Source organism: Dromaius novaehollandiae, chromosome 9, assembly GCF_036370855.1.
Source record: "Dromaius novaehollandiae isolate bDroNov1 chromosome 9, bDroNov1.hap1, whole genome shotgun sequence".
NCBI classification, from domain to species: Eukaryota; Metazoa; Chordata; class Aves; order Casuariiformes; family Dromaiidae; genus Dromaius; species Dromaius novaehollandiae.
This window is the reverse complement of record NC_088106.1, coordinates 31277456-31301764: the sequence shown is the minus strand read 5'-3', so window position 1 is coordinate 31301764 and position 24309 is coordinate 31277456. Positions and strand designations below refer to the sequence as shown.

Genomic DNA, 24309 nt, shown 5'->3' with positions numbered 1-24309 from the left:
CGTCCCAAAAAATTAAGCTCTGAAGCTCATTTCAGTGGAAGGAAGCCAAAAATAAAAGCAAATTCAAAAACGAGTCAGACGTACATCAAAGCGAAGTTCATCAAGGGCAAATAAACAAAAAGATGAGTCAATCTTTGACTTACAAAGCCAACGTGCAAAGATTACTGAATGGATGCAGCAGAGAAAGTATCACCATATGCCTGTTCTGTTTCTTACATCTTCCCCTAAACATCTGCTATCAACTACTGTCAGAGAAAGGAGTGGACTAAATAAACTAATAATCTCATCCAAGACAGCTATTCTTAAAAAGAATAACAGCAATATTGTATTTAAAATCAAATCAGCTTAAAAAAGAAAAAAGAAAAAAGAAAAAAGAAAAAAGAAAAAAGAAAAAAGAAAAAAGAAAAAAGAAAAAAGAAAAAAGAAAAAAGAAAAAAGAAAAAAGAAAAAAGAAAAAAGAAAAAAGAAAAAAGAAAAAAGAAAAAAGAAAAAAGAAAAAAGAAAAAAGAAAAAAGAAAAAAGAAAAAAGAAAAAAGAAAAAAGAAAAAAGAAAAAAGAAAAAAGAAAAAAGAAAAAAGAAAAAAGAAAAAAGAAAAAAGAAAAAAGAAAAAAGAAAAAAGAAAAAAGAAAAAAGAAAAAAGAAAAAAGAAAAAAGAAAAAAGAAAAAAGAAAAAAGAAAAAAGAAAAAAGAAAAAAAAAGAAAAAAAAACTGGAAGGCACTTACGTAAAATAATTTGTGTTAAAAATAATCACATTTTTTCTCACTTGTACTTTTCCAGTACAGCGGAAACACAATAAGCAAGGCCACAGCCACTGATTATTTCCTCAGCAGCCTCCTCCACGTTGTCCTGAAACTCTCCCCAAAACCGATACCGGAAAAATGATTAGCAAATTTTAATTGTGCTCTCAGCACACACAAGACTTCCAGTAAGATGAGATAACTTTTGCACATTTGAAGGGGTATAATTTAAAGGTTTTTCTTTCAAGTAAGCAAGGAGGCAGAAAACCCCATTTTTGCAGATCACATTACAGGTTTGTAAACAACATGTCATTGGCTCCTGCTTGAGAAGGCAAGCTAAGCTGAACTTACTTGGTTTCTGATCCCATTTAGTCATTCAAGATGCTTGACTTAAAGCCACATTTTCAAGACTTCAGGTGCTTACAGACTGCGAAAGCAGAAACCCTGAGAGCTTGAACTCAAGTCTGAAATCAATTGCTTCCAACTTCCATTTTAACTCTCCAAAAGCATTACAGCTGCTGACAATCCTAGTGCTGGACTTGCACTCTCACATTTTAGCTTTATTTCCTAAACTCCAGCCCATATTCTCTACATGCGTATCACCTTCCAGCCAAAGAAAAATTTAGAAAGTAACACAAGGAAGCGCGGAAGTGGATAAGAACAGCTGTCTGAAAGGTGAAGAGTGCTAGTGACCCAGTCTGCAGAGCCAGAGAAAACAAACACACAAGAGTTTTTTCATTTTGTACAATCTCCAAGAAGCCAAAGTTATCTTGTACATAAGCACCAACTGTTCTTTGCACCACTAGCTAGCCCTGATTACGATCCCAGTGTTCAAAATAAGGATTACTGCATGTATAGAAAGAAACCTTGCAAGATGGAAAATACTTTTAGTTACCCAAATGCATGCAATAGCTTCTATACTCTGCTGAAGTCAGTTTAGCAATGGCAACATCACCTGACGTCACCACAGCTGAGATACTAACATTGCAGAAGATGAGAGACCAGAAGAGCTGCCGTATTGTCACTGCAGGTTAGTCGTTCCTCTGCCAAGTCTCTCTTGATTTGTAATGCAAACAGATACCTAAAAAGGGAGAGTTAAAAGCATAGCCTTGACATGTGAAAGAATTTAAAACAACTGAACAGTTCTTTTATGTAGCAAGTGTCTCCTAATTTTCCCTCTCTCCAAAATCAGCATAAAACAGAAGCCTTGCCATCAAGGACAGTCAAATAAAACTAAACTACCCATGACTAATGCAGCTATACAGTGCAATTTAACAGTGTAAATGGACACATGGGAATAAAGAAGCAGAAGGAAAACCCACTCTTTATCAAGTTTGTCAGGTAATAGTGGTTTTAATTTTGAGCTGGAAAGAACCTTAAGGAACACTTCAAGTGATTTTATCTATTAGAATGGAGATGGGAGAACAGAACTAATTGAGCAAAAATATATATATATATATATATATTTCTGCTAGCACTAGGTTAATTTACTTAGTGGTTACATTTTTCAGCACTATGTTAGTGGTCTCTAAAGACAATAACCAATTGTATTTTCTTCTGTTATATCACCACACTAACATAAATAAAATGTTTTCCAAATCTGTTGTTAAAGGGGAAAAAATTATTTTTAACAGTTTTATAACAGTCATAAGCTGCCTGCAAAATATAAAGGAAAAAAGAAAAACATACCAGTCTCAAAAGTATGCTATGTGATAAGGACTGACTTTGTAACCTAAACCAGTTTTAACGCATTTTCTATGAATGTAACATTGGCAAGTCTTCCGTGCTTTTGTTGTCACCTAAAATAAGGTACTTTAAAGACCCCAGTATCATCTCATTATTAAAAAACCTTCAACCAGTGGCACTGGACAATTCTCTTTAGAGATTTCTGACGTATTCTACTACTTAAAAATACATGTGTTAGAAACACCCTGAAACAAAACAGTCATTTTTTTTAAATAGCAACTAATATTAAAGTATCGTGTATTAGATTCTTGAGACAAAGTTTATAAAAGATATACATGTTGAGTTTTTTTTAAAGCATTGTAAGAATGTAATAAAGAATGCTTCATAAAGTATGCTCAGTTTTCTTCATGTCTGTGTTATCTTGTTTTCTTCAATACACTTACAATAAAATGTACATATAGTTAATAGCATTATGAAATACCTAGAGGTCCTAGGCACAGACCAGCATTCCACAACGATAAGCACTAAACAAACAAAAATACAACCTCTGCTCCAAAAAGTTATATTCCTTACATAAGTGGTGTTTCTTGTAGGAATTAACAGAAGAAAATGGGGAGCAAAGGCAATAATTAGATAATACTGATCATTGCAGAGACAAAGCCATTGCAGGAGTTATCATGCTGGTTTGCTTGTTGCCTGAAACAAGAAGCAACTGTGCTTTAAATGAGGTCTCAAGGACGGCAATAAGGAACCTCTAAGGACATCTTTAAGGAACACCGATCAGAAATAACAAACCTGGGAAAAGCACTAAAGCAGCTCTTTGAACATTTAAAAAACTGAATAATGTCCCTGTTACAGGCACGGCCTCCAGAGTACATTCCCTAGTGCTAATGAGCCACTTAATTTACAAAAATAAAATCAGTAAAGCATCTGGCAAATATAGCATGCTCCTGGCAAAAGTAACGCATGAGAAGAATTGGTAAGAAATGTAATCCGTGAATAACCTTTGCTAGTTGTAGGATACTTAAAAATGTGGACTTCTGCAGTTTGATAAATCCTTCATTCAAACATGTACTGATTATTTTATGTAGGTACTGTTTATGAATGAGTGTTCCCTCTACATCCCGTCTCTTTTGATACCATGATGTTCAGCAAGCCCTAACCTAACCTGCACTGTTTTCTGTTTTGAAAAATACAGCTGCTGATAACAATTCTCTGCCAACATGTGTCTGCTAGAAATGTGACACCAACCAAAAATGCTCTTTCATTTATCTTCAGCATAACCCTTATTTGGAAACAGATAAAAACGTCCTCCTAGTCTTACCTTCTTTTTATTTCAACAGGTAATGCAAACAAAATGCTTCGAGAAATACCTTACCTAGTATATTCTTCTTGCAACTGGCCAGGGTCTGGAGGGAAAAACTTTACTGCTAGACGAAGCATTGTAGTCTTTGGTCCTACAAGAAAAAAGAGTAATTTCATTAAAAAACTCTTGTTCTTGATAAGCACTTGCACATGATGTTTTCCAACACGCACAGAAATACAATACACACAAATTTTAGTCAGCTTTCAGCTTACCAGCTAACTACAGCGGGCCTATAAGGTACGGATTATCCATATCAACACAGATAGGGCAAATTGCTCCTTTTAAAACTCCCTCTACTTCTTCCAGGGCAAGTCTGATGTTTGAAAGTAGTAAAAAGTTTCATGCAACATGAGAACAGTAATAGCCCAATGCAACTACTTGATTGCACACAAAAGCATCCTAGATAACCTAGCATGACGTTCCCCCAACGGGAGCACAGTGCAGACACATCTCACAGGCTCTCCCAACGCCAGCTGTCACCAACCATGTTGTCAAGGAGCTGGAATTTGTGAGTCTAGCTGGACCCAAGCTGGTTCCCCTCCCAAATGCCGCGTGTCTGCAGCGTGATCTCAGAGCACCTCTCGGTGCCCATATCATCCCGTTTTCTCACCATCAATCCAGACAAGAGAGAAGACTAATTTACGTTGGTTATTAAATCTAAACAGAAATGTAAATAACTAACTGGAATTATCTTTCTAAGTTGCAACAGTTCTTCTTTATTCAGAGGACAAAGTGTAATAATCCGAATCCTGCACTGAAACATTAAAGAAACAATGTGGAAAGAATCAGTAAGACCAGAATTCAGTAAGACCAGAATTTTATGTGACCAAGACAAAGAAAACAGCTGGTATTAAAGAGCATTTTGTTAACTTTCAACTTCACAATTCAGCCTATTGAACTGTCTGGCTCAATGTTCCCAACCCTCTATTGAACCAATGTTTTTGATGGAATAGTACAGAGTATCACAGCCACTTACTGTGCCATTACTGAATACCAGCATTCTGATTTTTTCTTTTTTTTTTTTCTTTTTTTCATTGGAAACAGAAAACGCTTAATATTTTTCAGCCAATTGGAACACAAGCCGACCTTCATTTTACAAGTATATTGTAAGTTTATGAATAGATTATCTGTACTAACTCATGAGGAATTTCCAAGCAACGATTCCCCAGATGTTATCATGACAAATTACTCAGTCTCTGATGCTGGGCTTCAATCCTAGACCTCCCTTTCTAGATAACAGTGCAGTCCATTTGTCTTCTAAACCCTAATCAATACCAAAAAATTCATTACTACAAGGTTATTGGTGAGATTGTAACGGCCCGAATCTCAGAAAATACAAAGACCCAAAGTCACTGTCTAGACCTTGCATCTTGCTGTCCCCTCATTATTTTAAATAGATCCATTTCATATTGCTTTCACATTTTCAGTTATCACCAAGACCAGAAGACTTCTTCCATCACAGAGCTATGCTCAAGCTCGGAAGGGCTTATGAGGACAGAAAACGGTGATGAACTGAGACCTGTCCTAGACACAGACCTTCCCTCAGTAATCTCAAAGGACGTGAAGACAGTCAACCTTGAACACTCAGAGCCAGCAAAGCACAAGACAAAGAGCAGAAGGACCACTGTCTTATGCAACTGTGTTGACTTCAGAGAGAGGAATTGGGGCTCCAACTTCCCTGCTATTGCTCACTCACCTTCTAGCTCAGACAGACCCAGGCTAAAAGAGGGAGAAAGACGCAGGAAAGCCGAAACGACAACCCCTCCTTCCAGCAGGCCTCTTCTCCTTACGCTGTTGACAGAGCATCTACCTCCTTAAGGGCAACTTCAGCAACCTGATCTAACTTCAAAGCTGCTCCTGCTTTATGCAGGTTTATGACCTCCAGAGGTACCTCCCGAGCTCATTTACGCTAGGACTGTACATGCCACCCGCCATTTCAAAGCAAACTTGGCCATATTAGAAAATCAACTTTTTTGGAGCACGTCGGTAAGCACAAGGCAAACTGCTTTCATTTACGTACAGCACGGAGGTCTCTTAAAGCTTGATGGAAGTCCAATTTAACCTCATGAACGTCAAAGTAAACTGATTTTTTTTCTGTCTGTAATATCTGATTTCCACGTCCCCACTTCCAACAGCCATGTATTCCTTCACGCACTCACCCTCTCATTTGCTAACAGAGGAATGATGAATTTTGCTTTCTGCCAAATAGCTGGGAGAACTAAGTTTAAGACTATCACAGCTGTCAAAAGAGTAGCTTCCAGCCTCAGATCGCAGAATTACCAAAGGTTTGGTGACTCACAGCACTAAAACTCTAATCCTAATTGGAATGGGATATCTCAATAAGAAAGAAAGCTGGAAAGAAAACCCTATGTTACACAAAGCTCACATCTGGCATAGGCTAATAGCAAGCTCGAGCATTTATAGCTTTTGAGATGCGTCGCACAAGGAAAAGCAGTATTTTTAGTGATCCAGGTTAAAAATATATATACATACACACACACACACACACACACACATAAGTTTCTCAATTTTCTGAAAATACTCCAAGCCTTTGGAACACCTCCACAAAAGCAAGACTAGACGTGCATGTTAGTGACACCAATCAGCCGGGAAGTATTCTTATGACAGCTATTTGGACCAAGTTCTGAATGTCACTTACATTAAATGACAATAATGTAATACTAAAAATTAAAAATGTAATACTGCGTATGTGCTTTTACGACACTTTTGTATCACAACTCCTTTCTGATTTTAATCACGCACTTCCTCCAGTTAGTACATGGCCATGTCCTGTTCTGATTAGGAAAGAGGTTTTAGGGTAGCATAAAGAAAGACTGCACCTAGATGCAGAATTTATTGTAGGAGGCCAAATCTGGGGGGAAAAACATATATCTATCTATCTATCTACCAGGAAAACCACCTGTGTAGGTATGGTGAGCACAGCATTACATAAAACTGGCAACTCCTCCGAGAACATACTCGGACACCATCTCAATATCGTGTGCCTATTAGGAAGCTGAACTGAGAGATGCATTTGGATCTAAATGCAGTCCAAAACGAAAGTCAAGACAGATATTTTCATCTGTTCTACACTGCAGTTCAGACATTTTTCACATGTATTTGTTTCCACATGGAGGAAGAAAAGGAAGGGGGTGGCACAGACTTATTAAGGAGGAATTCTGCCGCTTTCCCAGAATTTGGAAAAAGTCTTTAACACAAGCCTAGACATCTAAACACAGGTTAAAGGGATCAGTCTAACTCCTGAAGCATTCTGGCTGCCTGCTACGTTACCACTGCCATGAAAGCAAACTGCCAAGTTTTGAGCTCACAGTATTTGCTGAGATGAAAGATTCATTGTCTTAAAAATCACCTTAAAATCCCAAGGCATTTGGAACAAACTCCTCTAAGATATAATATTTAGGGGCTGTAGCTGTGGAAAACTGTCCGTTTATTTCTTTGGGAGCAACATGAAGCTGATGTTGAACACACTTGAAAGCTGCATACCATATCCCTGAAAGACCACATACAAAGTCATTCTTCTACTCTTGGCACGGATGTGTAAATTAAATCCTTGTTGCAACCAAATGCCATAAGCATGAAATCCTTCCCTGTAAATTCTCCATCTCAGCAGAAATACACACACATAATGATTCAAATTTGGATCAAAACATGGAAATCCTTTTCTAAGTCGAAGCGGTTCCTTGTCTTATTCAGAGACAGCAGATCAGACTTCTGCTCTAATAAATATTATATTAAAATGGGGTCCACAGAGATGCTCACATAATAAGTAAAACCATGTAAGCATACCTTTTAACTCCTGTTAGAACAATAAACCGTAATGCTTTACTCGATGTGCGGGAGTAGTTCTATAATAGGACTGATTGCATTCCTTATGAAGTTATTTGATAATAAAATCCTCAAACAAAACAAAGTTTTATATGTCTCAAAACAGGCCATTAGCTGACTGATTGGAATGTAAATTTTAATGAGCTAGACTTTATAATAATTATGTCAAAGACTCAGAACCGCACACATACAATTATACAGCAATCCCCATCAACTCTACACACTAATGTGTTTCAATTGTATTAACTTAAAACCCAGGGTAACATCTAGTATTCCCCAACTGCTGGGTCCGTCTTCCCCCCCACCCTCCATCTCCCCAAAAACCCCAAAGACCTCAGCAAAACTGATTAAAGAGGACTACAGGAAAAGACCTTTCATAGATGCTGACTTCAGGCTTTTCTTAATAGCATGAGCGAACCCATCAAATCGCATTTCCTTTTTCAGTTTTAACACATCAAAAAAAAAGAAACCTGTCCACGTGAAACACGCTAGCGCCCAGGTCATAGCATTTCACACATACTTGAGGATGAAGCACATTTAAATTTAAGGCATTTCATATAAAATGCAAAGCATTTAATTGCACCGCTTATACTTTTTCAAAACTCTGGGGGGACAAAAGCTGCATTTGGAGCAATTCCACGGAGAAAAAGGCCAGCCGGTTCAAAACGAGTGTGTGCAACCACCTCCATGCTGCAAGTTTCGCAGGACTTCTACTTTCCTTCGAGAGCCGCACGCATAGAGCACTTACCCAGGGCAGAGCAAACCACCTCGTGCTCGCAGCGCTTGTGCCCTTGCCAAGCAAGGCAGCTTGGATCCGGAGGCTCCACCACGGGCGTCAGCGCAGCGCCGTGCCCCAGCCCTTTGCCGTCCCAGCTGCTCCCATTCCAGCTCAGCACCACCTTGCCGGGAGGCAGGCTTAAGCGGAGCAATAGCACCCGAAGCAGAAAAGCGGGCAAGGCGGCGATGGGAGAAGCAAAAGGAGCGTAGACCAGGGAGACGGGCACGGAGGAAGGGTAGCCCTAACATGGCCAGGGAATGGCCAGATTGAAGCCAAGGGAGATTTGGCCAGGGATTTGCTGGATATATATATATATATAATTTTTTATATATATATATATATATATATATATATATATATTTATATATATTTATATATATTTTTATATATATGTATATGCTGGATTTTCAGGTGTAAAAATCTTTCCATTATTGCAGCTTACTCAGTCCATTGCTTCTGAAACACACGTATTGCCAAGTAGTTAAATTAATTCTCCGCTTAAGGCTCACTACTGTCAGAATTCTTCTTATGAAGAGGCTCGTATACAAACATACATCAGTTATTGGATTCAGTTAAAAAACAGCTTAAATTACTACTTACGCAATTAACATTTTACTTGTAAGCACAGACGCTTTCGAGGCTTTCTACAGTCACAGCTCATTTCAATTTTAAAAATAGCAGACTGCCAGGAGGGGATTCCACCAGCATTAAAGCAGCACTCTCTCCTGAGCTACCAAAAACCTCACAAATTCGAAAATGATTTCAGGAACTTTAAAGTTTAACATGTGACAGACAACAAACTGATGTCTTCTACAGCTTCAGAAGAATTCATTGAACATCAACAGCAACATAACATGTGCGGCAGACTACCAAGCGGCAGAGCAGCCACAAATTTTAGCACATCCCCATGGTCTCAGGCTAACATGTGGCCATCAGCACGGGGTCTAAAACTGAGTTTCCTCAATTTATATAGCATAAAACGGGATACAGAAAGAGTAATCAAGCTGCACTCCTGCATCACAGACCTCTCTGTTCCACCAAATCTTTTCTCTAGGAGGTAATTCCTTCCAACAAGCAGCATTGGAAAATTGGAAAAGAAAATAAACAAAAAACCCTCAAAACTGCATGGAGTATATAAAAAGATGACATCCCAACAAGGATGGGGTTTTCTGTGGACTAACAGAGGTTATATAATACTTTTACTCTCCTAGGTAAGCCCGCTTTTGCAGCTGTCTTAGCTCTTCCCCTAAGAAAACGGTGACCATAAAAGTTAAAACAATGACCATAAAAGTTAAAAAACCTTGGACCATCATCCACCTAGAATTGGTGATTTCTTATTTTTTGGAAATCAATTTCAGACATAAGAGTAACTAAGAAATACCTCCAAGTACTATCTTTCAACATTTTTTGGTTAAGATTTTGAAAGGAGTAGAAATCCCCCACATCTTCCTGAACTTGCTTTTCCACAAAGCCATTACAATCAGAAGCAGAAATGAGCAGTTTAACTCTGTTCTAAGGGGAAAAAAAGGATCTAATCTTTCAACCTCAGACTTCAGAGGAATCAACATACTTCAAAATATTTTTAGTTTTTAAGTGCATGTTATACTATTCTTTACAGTAGGGTAAGGCAAAGATAGCACCACCATTGCAATATCCTATTGGCCAAAGAGTTGAAACAAATTTCACAACTGCAGTTAAGGTGATTCTGAAACTGCAGCCGCTCATGTGATGAGAGATCCTGAGCTCTACTCTCTTAGTTACGGTGTTCCTAAGGAGAACTCAGAGCATTTTTTAAGAACGTAGGTGGCTGCTGATGGCCACTGAATAACATGGGAATATCCATTCCCTTGAAATTCACTGAGTGTCAATAATTTCTGAATTTGGTCTGGCAAGACAGAACAACGGAGAGGCAAGTTTAGCTTTTACAGTCCTCCTGAAAGGCCTGTCACCTCTCAAACAGGGTCATGACTGAAGGTACCGCCTTCTCCCCCACAATGGGTTCAATAAGCCAGAAAATTCCCTTTGCTTTCCATCACAAGACAACTTAGGAAAGCTCACACGCTGCAAATGTCATGTTTCACTTAAACAATCTAGGTATTTATCACAGACAAGAGTCATATGCTCAGTAATTTTGCATTTCACCCACCATATACTACATATTAAAAACATCAAGTTTGCATGCCCAAACAAGGAACCACTATCACCCCCTACCAAGGACAATTTTCAAGGAAGCAAAACCAGTAAATCAAGTAGTAGTTATGAAAGTAACCCACATAAAGCAGATGCAAATTAAGAAAAACTTCCTTTCTCAAAACTAAATTACTTACTCCGTACTTGTTTAATAACAGGTTTCATAGGTTCCAGCCAAATCTGAAATTAAAGAAAAAAATTACAACCGACATTCATATTTGAATACAATATGAAGACATCAAAAGTAAATTCAAATAGAACAGTTCTTTATGACTGTGTATTTTTTTCTCACTGTAGTAATGCAGCAGCTCTTTCCTTAAAAAAAAATACATTTATCTACTTGAATTGACACATATCACACATCAGTATGGAACCCCCCACTGATCAATGCTTAAAGTTCAGTTGGACAGAGGAAGAAGAGTCATTTCAGCGAAAGCACATCACCAATGCTGGAAAGATAGAAACTATGCAAAAACACAATAATGTACACAGAAGGCAGAGTACAAGAGTTACAGAAGGTCTGGAGGACATGACAAAATCCAATTTTTTTTCCCTTCCACAGTCTGCCTCTCTCTCTTACCTACAGGAATGATATATAATGAGTTTTACTCCATATTCATTTCCCACAAATTTATTCTCTTTTCATGGACAGACTTTCAAAGAAAGATTATTGTCATTCTAGCAAAGGAAATATCCAAAATGCTAATACAAAGTACTTTGGATGTTTTTTTTTTTTTTTTTCCCGCCAATAAAAGATTGTAACAAAGCCATGGCTTAAGCTCGGTCCTTAATAGTTACTTCCATGTCTGAGAGACAGCAGAGGATTTTAAGCACCTCATTAGATACAGACACACTTTGGAAGCTTTGCAAAAGAAACAGAAACTGAACAAGCTTCACTGCAGTTCCTTAGCCCCAAAGCAGTATGCATTAGCGTTCTCTCGGTTCTGAGTCACTCTTAGTACTTTCTGCATATGAGATCTAACACTAGAAAAATAGAGGAAAAATAACGAAGACACTGGGAGTATTTTCATTTGGAAGCAACACTGTCCTCTTTGCAAGGTATAGGGTATGATACGGAGACTTACAAAACATTAGTATTTATCCAGATCAATGATTGAAGAAGAATGCATTTCCAAACATTTACTGGAGCAAGTATTTATTTGCGAGATGCTCATAATGATTCTTTGGAGAAATTAACTGAAGGCAGAAGCAAGCATCAATACTAACAAAATACTGCACACACGTAATATGATTTTATAAGTGCTCTGCAGACTACATTGTGAGTTGCTAATTTTCATGGGGAAGGAGGATTTTATCCATGTCCCTGAAAGTGGAAACACCAGAAACTACATAATTTTTAATGCATTTTAGAGATCTAACAAGAAACAGAATCTGATTCTCTTCCTCTTGTTAGTTGTCATTGTTCTGATGAGTGAAGCAGATTTACAGTAATCAAATAGATAATCCTACAAAAGGCTCAAGCAGATTTAAAAAGCTTCTGACAATCAAGCAACTGCATTCTCCCAAACCTTTTTACTATAGAGAATTCATCAGGAAGTTTTACCTACCCAATATGACTGGATGTTCTGGAACTCAATTCCAAAATAGTCTGATTCAATCAAATTCAGATGCTTGTAAACTTCTGTCAGTAACGCTTGTCCATAACATTTCGACTAAGAAAGTAAAAACAAATATAGTGAGATTAAGTCATTAGGATGAATTAGAATTTATGGTAAAGTAAAGATACAGCACAATTTTTCACATTATTATTGACCACCTTTGTTACTGTAACACCTAAATATCCAGTATACGGACATGGCTCTAAACAAACAAGTTCCACAGAACCACAGAGTGACTCGAGTCCCAAGGGACCTCTGGAGGTCATCTGAGTCCACCCTCCTGCTCAAAGCGGGGTCAACTATGAGATCAGACTGGATCAGCTACAAACTATTTGCTGTTCCTTCAAAAAACTCGAGTAATTTGTTTGTGTAGCTGGAAGGTGCGGCTCTCCCACAGCTTAAGCTGATGGAAGCAGGGGCTGCCAGAAGTCTGCTCTCGCTGCCCTCAGCGTTGCCTTCCCTGCAGCAACGCTGGTGACCGTACAAGCATGGGGTGGACAAACTAATCCAACCAAAAACTAGCACTTTCCCCCCCGCCCCACCATAAACTATTTTTTACCCAGATTACCTCCCTCAACCAGCTCACTGTACAATCACACAAGCGCAGGGAGGGGCTGGGAACACCGTGGCTGGAAGCAGGGCTGGATTCAACCGAAAGGCAATTTAGTTCAGGTGAAGCCTCCAAGAAACTACACTTTCAGATGCACCTGAGCGCTCCTCTGTGCAGTGGAGGGTACAGTAGTCAAGAAACACTTCCCAGCCACTGCCAGATTAGCTGCAGGGCTGATCTAATATCTCATTTAGGCCTCTGGTCTTTTCTGTATCCTGCAAAGAGTTGTAAACATATACAGACACTAAATTAGTTGAGAAAGACAAAGGTGGCTAGTGGAGTTCTTGATGCTCAGCCAGAACCTACCCTTGACCGAAGAACCCTCAACCAGCGCCCCAGGAAAGCAGGAGGACTTTGCACACAGGACTTTGGGGGGCCAAATTTACAGCTCCCGGTGAGCACACAGACGGACCTAAGGTTGTTACTGGAGCACATGTGAGGCCTTAGTTGATAAAGCTAGAATTTGGATTCGAGGAAGAAAGGCTTTGAAAACACTAACTCTCTAAATTTCTCTCTTGCAACAATATTCAAGAAAACCCAGTATAATTAACAGATTTTTTTTTTTGTCATTAATTAAGGAATACACAAGAGGGCTCTAGTTCTCTGCCAAAGAAACCAGTGGGGACCTGAACATCCCTCTTCTCATACCATGCTTTCTGTAGAAAATCATTTGCAATGAACCCCCCTGCCCCTCAAAAAACCCTGCCCTCGCTAAACCTTTCCGTAATCTTTAGTCGAGTTGGGTGCAAAGCCGTGAAACAAGCATCCACAGAAAGCAGCTACGGTAACACCGGACAAAATGAGAAACTTTCACAACACACCAAAACACCACCACTTAGGTCTGCTTATTAAAACAGACAAGTCTGCTCTCAGCATCTACTGTTGCAAGATTGTAGCAGCTGCCACAAGAAAAATACCATTTATGCCCTTCGACATCAACACACCTAGACCACGCAGAAGGCGGCTCGAGGAGTTTTCATATCCCTCGTTACCTGTTTCAGCAACACACAGAAGCCGGAGGAAAGCCTAGTTTGTGTTGTAGCTGTAGGAGGAGAAAGTTTCACGGCCACTGAAATCCATATTCTGCCTTTGACCGGGGCGACTCTCCTCCAGCACCTGAGAGAGACCTTCTGCTTACCCAAAGATAGGTTTGCCTGTCCAACTGACTATGCATCCCATGTGCAGAGCCCGCATCACTCGTCCTTTCCTCTGCAGCCGCTCCGCAAACGCTAGCAGAAGACCGCCAGCTAACTCTGCCCGCTGAGCCAAGCCAGTGGACCAGCATAACAGCCTTTCAGGCTGATAAAAGGAAAATACAGTGTGAACTGATCTAAAATCTGCTCCTGATGAGATGAGGCAGACTAACTGTGCAATTCATTCTTGAAGAAAGGGAACTCTTTACCCACGAACGAGGGGGGGAACACATGAGAGGGCTCCCTGTCTCATTTTGGCAGCACAGCGCCGGGCTGCCGCTTCTCAGACGATTCCCTCACCAACAGCAGATGGAAACTCGCTGCCCTCTCTCTTCGCACATTTGCTGGCCAAAGAGTTCTCATTTTCCTCCCTCTGGCTTGTTTTCATTAATACTTCTGCTCAAAACGCGATGACGGCAGTCAGATTTCAGGAGCAGATTTCAATATGCATTTCAGGAAGCCATTCTGCAACGACGGTGACAGAGTCCGGTACAACTTCGGTTCGCCAGGTTTCCCAGCAAAACACATTCATGCCACTAAGGGATACCTTGTTTATTTGGAAAAGTCACAACTCCAGAAAACTCTATACTGTTATCTTTTCCCATTCAAACAGAAAGCACAGGCAGTTCTGTTGCAGATTCTTAAAAGATGCACTGATCTGAATTTAAAAAGGATGAAGGCATTGGCACTATAGAGGATGGCAAGTATTTAATTTGATGTGCAGATAAAAAGACCTAACACAGAGTGGGTCATCTCAGTTTAAAATAAAGAGGTTTTAAAAAATATAAAGAAATATAGTGCATTTATTTTGCATTACTGACATTCTTAAAAATTCAATAGCAATTGCTTCTAACCAGACAAAAGTAAAACAATTAACTGCTGGTGTTTTCAGAACTGTGCAATTCAGCCAAATAGCTCTGTACCTCTTCTACACATTTTAATAAGTAGTAGCTTGACAATTCTGCAGCACTGAAAACCTGAAAGAGCTCAGGTAGCTGTTCTGATGCAAACAGAGCTGCCTGAGCTCAGTGCTGTGACAAAGGAGGAGAGCACAGAAAGAAGAGATACAAAGCCAGCACGTCTCTCGCGCTTGTAAGAGTCATGGTTACCAATGAGAGCAACCAAGGGTTTGACATGCAAGTGAAGTGAATTCATGTGGCACAAATACCATTCCTTCAAAAAGCTTCTTTATATCCCATTGAATCAGGCAACTGATACTGGAAACCCCCAAACGATCCATTTCTTGGTCACTTTAATCGATATAGAGACAGAGGGCCAGAGATAGCACATACAGTAAAACAGAGTGCCAAGAAGTGCTTTTTCCTCTTTTTCTGGGCAAGTCTTGTGATGTTTACAGTGGTGTTTACTTTGTAAGGACACGCAAATGAACGTTAGCCAAAATCTTTGCTTGCAGAAGAGTCTGTGGTTTGAAGGTATTTTGGTTTTTTCAAAACAACGATACAGGTAAGGGTAAAGCACATTCCCTTCAAAAAATAGCACTCGTGCTCTTCTGTCTACAGGCATGTTCTCATGCCTTTTACAGACTGCTTGCCACAGGACTCGCAGGCTGCTGGAGAAACGTGCTTTGAAAATGAAACTTTAACTTTCAAGTGAAATACGTTTCTTACTATTTTAAGACTTATTTACAAGTGCAAAGCAACAGAAGACAACAAATATCTTTAAATATGGTAGGACTTAAAAAAAAAAGTATAGATACGCATGTATTTATTTTATTGTACACCTATTGCTCACAAGCACCACACATTTGAGAAGGAATCGTTTATAGCCAGCAACGTCTGCTGGGGAGGCAGCAGTACCATGACTAGCCTCATATTTCTGTCTAAAAAGATGGGACAGGTCAGCCTGTCTTTTGCACATAGATTTGTCAAGCCCTAGACCTCTTCGACCAAAAAGCATCCTGTAACACCAAGTCTCTGATTTCTCATTTGTGAAACAAGTAACTCTAGTTTCAACCATCTTCTGTAGAAGTTAATAAACTTGGATTAACTTGTGAGAGATGTCCAGTGATAGTTATACCAGTTTTACAAACTGCATGCTGTTCTGATTAAGGTAGTTGTGAGCCCCATGGCTGTCACAATTATCCTAATCAAATGAAATGTATAGTGGAAACATCACACAGGTTTCTGCCAATCACTCCTTGCACCGTGTTCAAACAGCGCTTCACCTCTGTGACTCCACCAGTTTCATTCCCGATGACGGTCCAGTTGCCTTCATACTCCAGCTCCTAGAAAGGGTGTTCATGTCATTCTGTCTGGCCATATCCACACCACACTGGCACCTCTCTTTTAGGTGACTGCTGAGGTTGCACTTGGAGTACGGTGTCCAGTTTTGGGCCCCCATTCAAGAGGGATGTGGAGAAACTGGAGCAGGTCCAGTAGGGGACAACTAAGATACTCAGGGCCTGAAGCACATGCTCTAGTAGGAGAAACTAAGGAAGCTCAGCTTCTAATCTTCTAGATCTAATAACTGTCTACAACTACTTGTAGGGTAGTTATACAGACGATTGAGCCAAACTCTTCTTGGAAGAGTCAAATGATATAGGAAGGGGCAACAGCCACAAGTTGCCACATGGAGGTTCAAGTCGGATGTCAGGCAACATCCCTTCCCCAAAGGGGTAATGCAGCACTAAGTAGGTTACTCAAAGAGGCCACAGGATTGCCACCGTTGATGTTTTCAAGACTTGCCTAGACAAAGCCATGGCTGCCCTGATCTAGTGGTGGCAATAGTCCAGCTTCAACAGGGAGACAGGACAAGATCTCTAGAGATCCACACCAACCACCATTTCTCTGATTCTCTCTGAGACTGTTTGGAAAAGTAACTGCGATTGCTTACAGAAGCTGCGTGTGAAAACATTTCAGTCTGACTCTAGTTTATCCAAACAGCTTCCTTCCTTTACGAGACCTAGTTCTGCCTTTTTAGTGTTGTGGTTGAGTCTAAAGATAGGACCACGTTACTGTTTACAGACCCTGGCCTCAGAGGCCACAACAGGGTCAGCCTCAGTACACGTAAATAGCCAAATCATTGGCCTTGAAGGACTGGGGCAAACATAAACCAAAGAGAAAAAGAAGTAAAAACACACTCTTGTTCTGCTTCTCCCACTGTAATTGAGATCTTACTCCAAAATTTCAAATCAACGAAATATTAGCGCAAGTATTTTTGCCGTTTCGACAAAAAAATTACCTCTTTTGATTACCTCCCATTGTGAATGTCACCTGGCTATATGGGACATTGTACAAAAAACAGTACTTTATCCTTTTATTTCCAGATTTCTACTATTCAGAATCACGCAGAACACCACAGAAGTATGGGAAACTGCAGCATTGCATCAAATTGTAAAGGAACTATCCAAATATTAAAAGCACGAGATAATTTTCACTGGGCTTTCCAACTGTAATTTTGGCTGTCATTTACAATGCTAACAGGTTAAAAAAAAATCTCATCCTGAACTGAATTTCGTAGTATTTCCATCAAAATATACAGCAACATTAATAATGCCACATTTTAAAAGAATAATATTAAATAGTGTTTCAATGAAAATGGGTTTTCATTGGGTTACAAAAGCTAGAGACCTACACAGTTCCTTCATTATTCTGTGTCTCAAATACTGTGAGAAAACCTTTCCTGGCACTATTTAGTTCCTCAAATTTTGTTACATTTATCTATTTCTAGCACATATTCCAAGATATAAAAATCTTTTAAGTATGTTCTGATACTGTGGCTGTTATTTGGATGACAGGCAAGAAACGCATCCATTCACGCATATAAGAAAGGTCCCATTTTCAATACAAACTCATAACATGGCATACTTCCCATCCTGAAGTTCTCAGTTATTCCTTCCGTGCTGCCAAGACTGCTACTGATATTACTGAATTAATGCTGAAGTATTCCACAAAAATCAGTGTAAAGATTTAAACAAAAAGGCAGCTAGAGAAAACTATGCCTAGTGACTCAGCCCCAGGTGTAACTATAGACTATTTTAAAAAGTCATCATTAAAAGACAGTTCAGTACAACAGATTTTTTTTTTTTTTTTTTGAAGTTGAATATTTAGATCAAGCTTAAGAAATCTCCTAAAACTGTGAAGGTATGATATGATGACACACTGATATTACAGAGGCTAACTCTGCATTAACAAGACATCTGTGTGGCAACACAATGCCTGTATTAAGAATGAATAATACATTTAGATATACATGTACTTCAGCTGAAACTCTGCAGTTTTCATAAAGGGATTCCAGTGAGGTTACCAGATTTTTTTTTTTCTTTGAAGACTTAGATTATAGAAGTTTAAATCAAAATTATCACTATGTGCCTAAGGAACATATCAGCTTTCTTGCAAAAACTGAAATATTTAGAAGATGAGCCAACCAGAGGGGGGAGGAAAAAGTCATAAGGAATAGCTCCACTAAGAGCAGACCAGATGTTAGCTTCCTTACGTGTATGAAATAACAGATGCCATGGACAACCTTGCACCTTTGCGCATTTTCCAGTATTCTAGAAACACAGAGACAATTCCAAATTCACTTTAGACACAGGAGAGTTAAGGAAAGAGAACCGAAAAATTCAAAATTGGTGCCTAGCAGACATGCAGCCTCAAAGCTTTTATGCATATAAAAAAAATTCATAATTGTACATACTCAGACCCTCCCATGTCTCACATGACAATATGGGTGGAACATCATTTCGACTGTTCATGTCAACTGTAAACAGATCTCACTTTCAGGCTAATGCAGCATCTGGATATGTAACGAAACACCTCCAATACAGGCAACACAAACTCCTTACGGCGTAGCCTATATTGTGTCGTTCAGAGTCTGTATTGGATGAATTAAGCTTTGTTGACATACCTAGCAAGGATGAACTTTTAAATCAAAAACATGAAGCGACCTTTCATATGGCAATCTTCTCTCTACCTCTGCCATGATAAAATTCAGCTGCTTCTCCCTTGGGGAGTATCACAGGACATAAACAAATTACTGTAAACTGAAGTGTAGACCTCTGCGCACATTGGTTATTCCTCACGTGGAGTCATCCTGCAGACCACCATTTAAACAAATGTTCATTACATCGGGATTTTATAAACACAGATTTTTCTTTTTTCATAGCAGCATAAAAGTTACATAACTTCTACATAAGATCACTTCCGTATCAGAAATGAAAAGGTAGTAGCTATTGTTGTCTTTATTCAGTCAGATATTTTTTTTTAAATTTCAGACAAAAAAAAAAAAGAAAAAAAATCAAGTGCTTCTCTAAAACCCAACTTCACAACCTAGGTCAAGAGCAGAACACCACTGGTCCCGTGCACATGAACTTCCTCAACCACAGCACGGAGCCAGGTGCTGCACTCTTCTTGATAAATACGTCTTCCAGAATCTCAGAAATCATGCTTTGACTCTTTGGATTTATTTTTCAATAGAAACAAACATTTTAAACTGAAGTTTCTTTGCAGAAAAAGATTTTTTTTTTAACTCACAGTCAGGAAAGTAAACATATCCAACATTAGCAATTTTAAGGACAGAGGAGTAAAATGTAAATAAGATCAAAGTTGGAAGCATGGTATTTTTGTTTTATAATCCTGACTGCTATTTACTATTTTCTTAGTAGCATATATTACTATTTATACAGCAGATCCTCCCTTTGCTGTACCATTTTAGCTTAGCAAGACAAAAAAACAAACTGGGAACACATAATATGTGATTTTCAGTACACCATAATTCAGTATTAACAAAACCAATTCTTCCTCAGTAACCCCTAAATACATCTTCCAGAACATCTTAAGCTCTCTACTTCCATGCATTTTAAACTTTAAAGAAAATCACTAGCATTTTTTATAATGAGTATTCTCCTCGTAATCCAAAATGGACAAGCTGCCCTTGCTCAGACTTTCCAAAAACTAAATCCCCTTTTGGCAGCAGCTAGGCTGGGGGAAAAAAAATAAAAATAAGTCAGTCCAAAAGCCCAGAGTTTGGAAAAACTGCGAGTTATAAAACAGAGGTATAGAATGGAAACTCTTATGCAGCCAGAACTGCAGAAACCACTGGCTTCTAAGCTTCGGCAAACACCAGCTGACCTTGGATTTTGCGTTACGAAAACTTGCGGCTGTTTGGAGACCAAACCATCCGGTAAACAGCGTATGCGCGAAAGGGAGAAGTTTGTGTTTTACATCATCGCTGCAGTTGGCCAGCCCAGAGCGCACTGCTCGCGGCAAGAGACTCTCGGACATGAAAAGCAACCTGGATCAATTTAAATAAAATCTCATGGTTTAAAGACCTTTTTTCTCTTTTTGCTGCACTTTAGCAGCCTTCCTAAGGAAAAAGTGATTTCTCATTTTTGGCAAATTAAAAAAAAAAAAGATGACTAAAAATAGTAGTTACACTAAAGTTGTTATTTCCTTTCTTATCCAGAAACATACAAACATTTCAGTGATTTTATGGCTCTGTTTATCTACAGCCCTTCTAAAATCTGTTAGATCTCCGTCCAAACGTCATTCAATAAGACCTTTAAAACTCCTAATTAATAACTATCCTTAATGCCACGTATAAACAAAACTACATTTATGAATACATGGTGTACATTTAAACCACATCTGTTAGAAAAAAAGGAAATAACACAAGATAGCAAGGAATGCCATTCATTAGCTTCAAGATTTTTAAGGCTAAAACAAGATCTTAGACTCCTGTATCTAGTTTTTAGTCCACAGACTGGAAACAAAAATAACCGTTCTCTCTTTCAATACCTTTTCCACTCAAAGTTGAAGAAACTAATACAGTAACTCAACAGCTTCAACAGGTTATTTCAATTTTTTTTTTTGACTCTTTGTGACAGAAGTCGTATTTCAAATACGTTTGCTTTATTCACCATTACATAATAATAGGCTCCAATTATAGCTGACAAAATATGTCAAAATATGGATTTGGCTGCCTGGTGCTACCTGGCACTCGTTGAAGGTAACTGAGTCATTTCAGAATTAGGTCAAGAAGTGCCAAAATCGGAGTGCACACGTCATATTTGTGACGCTTCTCCCAATTTTCTAGCCTAGTCACCAGTGTGAGCTTGTGCAAGGTAACCAAAATAATCACTAGCAGACCCCTTCTAAAGAAGATTCATCTTACCAGTCCATTTCCAAAAGTTCAAGTTCTCACAACTAAGCAGTAAATACTTTGAAGGATTTCAGCTAATGCTTTTGGCCGTTCTATTTTCGAGCTGTCTCTAAGCAATGTCAGAAAAGGGGGGTGAACATGAAGGAGCACGACCACTGCTATGATACTTCCACTCGACAGCTAAAACAGCAGCTCCAACCCATGTCAACTGAAATATCTGACAACCTAATGGGGCTTAAACACAGAATTTCCCTTCTATCTTGCTTCTTCAGTGTCCCCCAGATCGTTTTAAGCAGCATTTACAATTGAACTGCCGCTACGGCAAACTTAACTTAGCATGTCTTATATGGAGCACAAAATTATACACATGTAAAAACACAGCACATTCACAGCTGGATCCAAGGACACTCCCTTAACCACATGGGACAGCGGCTGAACAGAAAGGCAACGCGCTGTAGCTGCTAACGGGCTGCGAGTTTTCCTATTCTCAGCATCAGACTTCCTATGCGACTTGGGGAGAAAGCAGCTCCTCAGGCCTCACTGAAAGACATCTCAGTACAGAGGATTAAAAAAAGAAAAAAGAGAGGAAGGGACCTAGTATTTCCCATCGCGCAGAGCTCTGGGAAAGCTGATGCCCTCTGAATTTTTATTACGCCTTCCCATCTTCCATCCATAACTAAATCACTACCAACACCCTCTACATATTTCCTTATACTTTTAAGGTAGCCTGAGAAAATAGGAAAGCATCGCCCTCAGTGTGACAGAAATATCTGCACTGCCGTTCAAAGCTGTGTTAGTTCAGAAAGTCTAATTTTACATTCACTTACAGGCTCGTGCTGTTGTAAAAACAGCGGTGCTTTGGAAATACACCGCCATTCCGGAAAGACTTGAAGATCTCTTTACAAATTCATATAGTATAAGTTTTTACCTTAAATCCAACTTGTTTTTAAAAGTAATTTGTGTCATGGTATTTTTAACACAACACTGAAAACTCACTCAAATATGGAGACAGTAAGATCAAGGAAAAACTCGCCAGTTCATTTATGTAACTTAAAATATGCTGCATATTAGGAACAATTTTTGGTTAAAAAATTAATTTTTAAAGATTTTTTTTTCTTTTTCCCAGAACATACAGCCAGACAAGTTATTCTAGAAGTGTAAGCCTTTGGCTCATATAATGAAGGTTAGCTTTAAAACGTGTGATCATTTAAATGTTCACGCAGTGTTAAAGCACTTCACTGCCAAATGAACCAGCTCTTCCCAACAAACGTGCTTTTCCAGAGTGGCTAGGCTTGCTGGATGCCTGAAAGTAGGAAAGCAATAAGTTGTTGACATGGGAAAAGATCCCCAAGAGGGAGGGAATTATGTGAAAGAAATTGGGAAATGTATATATAGGGACAAAAAATGGTTCTGTTTGCCTATGTGATAAGTTTGAAAAGCACTAGCAATAAGACACATTCTGCACTCAGAAAAATCAAAATGTCTTAATGATTAAGCTTGCAATCAATACACAGTTGCAAAGTGCTGAACACAAGCAACACATAAAGAGATCCACATAAAGATTACTGAAAGTCAAGCAAAAATTCATAATCACTTTCATTACTTGAAATGAAAAAAGAGAAGCCAGACACATTTGCTTCATGCACGGCGCTACATTACCCAAGTAAATAGTTTGAGATAAGTCACTGAAATTAAAATCCTATAACACATAACTGGAAAGAATTTTAGGACACTATTGCTTTACATACTGCTTCCATAACAGAGCCTGTAGATGCACTGACCAAAACCATTCCTAGATATCTGAAGTCAAACCTCTGCAAAAATCAATGTTTAGATCCACAAGGACAGCAACCTGCAATTGGAAGGATGAGATGATCATAATTATTCCTTTTTACTCTCCCTCCCTTCCCTCAGTTTTGAAATGCAAGAATCCATACGAAATGCTAGAACGTCCCAGACACCTCCCAGTTAAGTTCCTTCAACAGGGGACAGTTTGGCACCAAAATTCATGCCCGCTAATAATTAAACAATCATACAACAGCAGCTACAGTTGTCATAAAAAAACCCAAAAGCTTTAGTGTGGCAGAATGCACACAGTGGTGAAAAATCACAGCAGTGGAAATGCCAGAAAGTAGCACTGCTAATGGCAGTACTGAAATGGTCTCAGAAAACATGCTGTTTCAAATAATTTGCCAAAAGGCTGCAGAAGGCGAGAGCAATGCCACACTGACAGCCTTCTTCAAACATTAACTGCACACTTAAAGGACTCAGCCTCGTCAGTGTGTTAACATTAAATATGTGCACTATTTCAAACAGTTCAGTGGCTAAAATAATCTACAACATAAACACGAGCCTGGTTGGAAAAATGGGCTGCTGTCAAAACGGACAGCACGTCATTATTAGCCACTCTCAAAATAAGCATGTGTACCAGCATTTTTCCACTTCCAGAAATGAAGCTTCATACCACAATGTCCAAACACCTATTTTGCAGGTTGTAAAACAGTACAACCCAAGCTAAGATACTAAAAGAGGCTGATGATCTTGATTTTTCTCCCCCAACTTTGCTATTAATAAGACTGTTCACATCTGGACAACCCACTACATTTTTCTACATGTTTCCATTAACATCGCTGTCCCTTTCACGCATTTAAACAATATGTACTCCAGGAACTTACACAATATCTTCACATATATTCACACACACATATATAATAAAGTAATTTTAAATACAGATAATGCTTTGCTACTCTTTGCTCATAACAAAAAGATTACTAAAACTGCAAGCCTTTTTTCCATTACTTTTTGCCTCAAAACTATCACCTATACCCCCATCAACAAGATTTGAGCTGGGCTATGCGGGATTATGAGACTCCAGATTATTTTTCATTTCTTGTGCCTTTACCCAAACCCAATATGTGAATGCATGCAACATGCTCAAATATCAATAACTGAGGTTTAAGTTTGACCCTGTTAATACGCACAGTCCTCAGGAGTCAGAGGAATAACCAGGTACAGCTGACCACTCAAGCTTTATTTTCATGAATACCGCAACTTTCTACAGTATACACAAAATACATGCACAGGTAAAGCGACTTTTCCACAATACTTCTCTAACACACCTTCAACATAATCTAAGGGGACCATCTCCACAGAAGTAAAATGA

At 39.0% G+C, this 24309-nt stretch overlaps 1 protein-coding gene across 7 annotated transcripts in view; it reads right to left on the bottom strand.

Annotated features, from left to right (window-relative positions):
• The window catches only part of FARP2 (FERM, ARH/RhoGEF and pleckstrin domain protein 2), a 96049-nt gene that overhangs the window by 55936 nt on the left and 15804 nt on the right, over positions 1-24309 (bottom strand). For all 7 annotated transcript variants that reach the window (XM_064517116.1, XM_064517118.1, XM_064517113.1 and 4 more), the window contains 4 exons: positions 12174-12278; positions 10743-10785; positions 3804-3882; positions 1723-1820 (listed from right to left, as the gene is read on the bottom strand). In XM_064517116.1, the coding sequence (XP_064373186.1) occupies positions 1723-1820; positions 3804-3882; positions 10743-10785; positions 12174-12278 (325 nt within the window). The remainder of the gene's footprint in view (positions 1-1722; positions 1821-3803; positions 3883-10742; positions 10786-12173; positions 12279-24309) is intronic.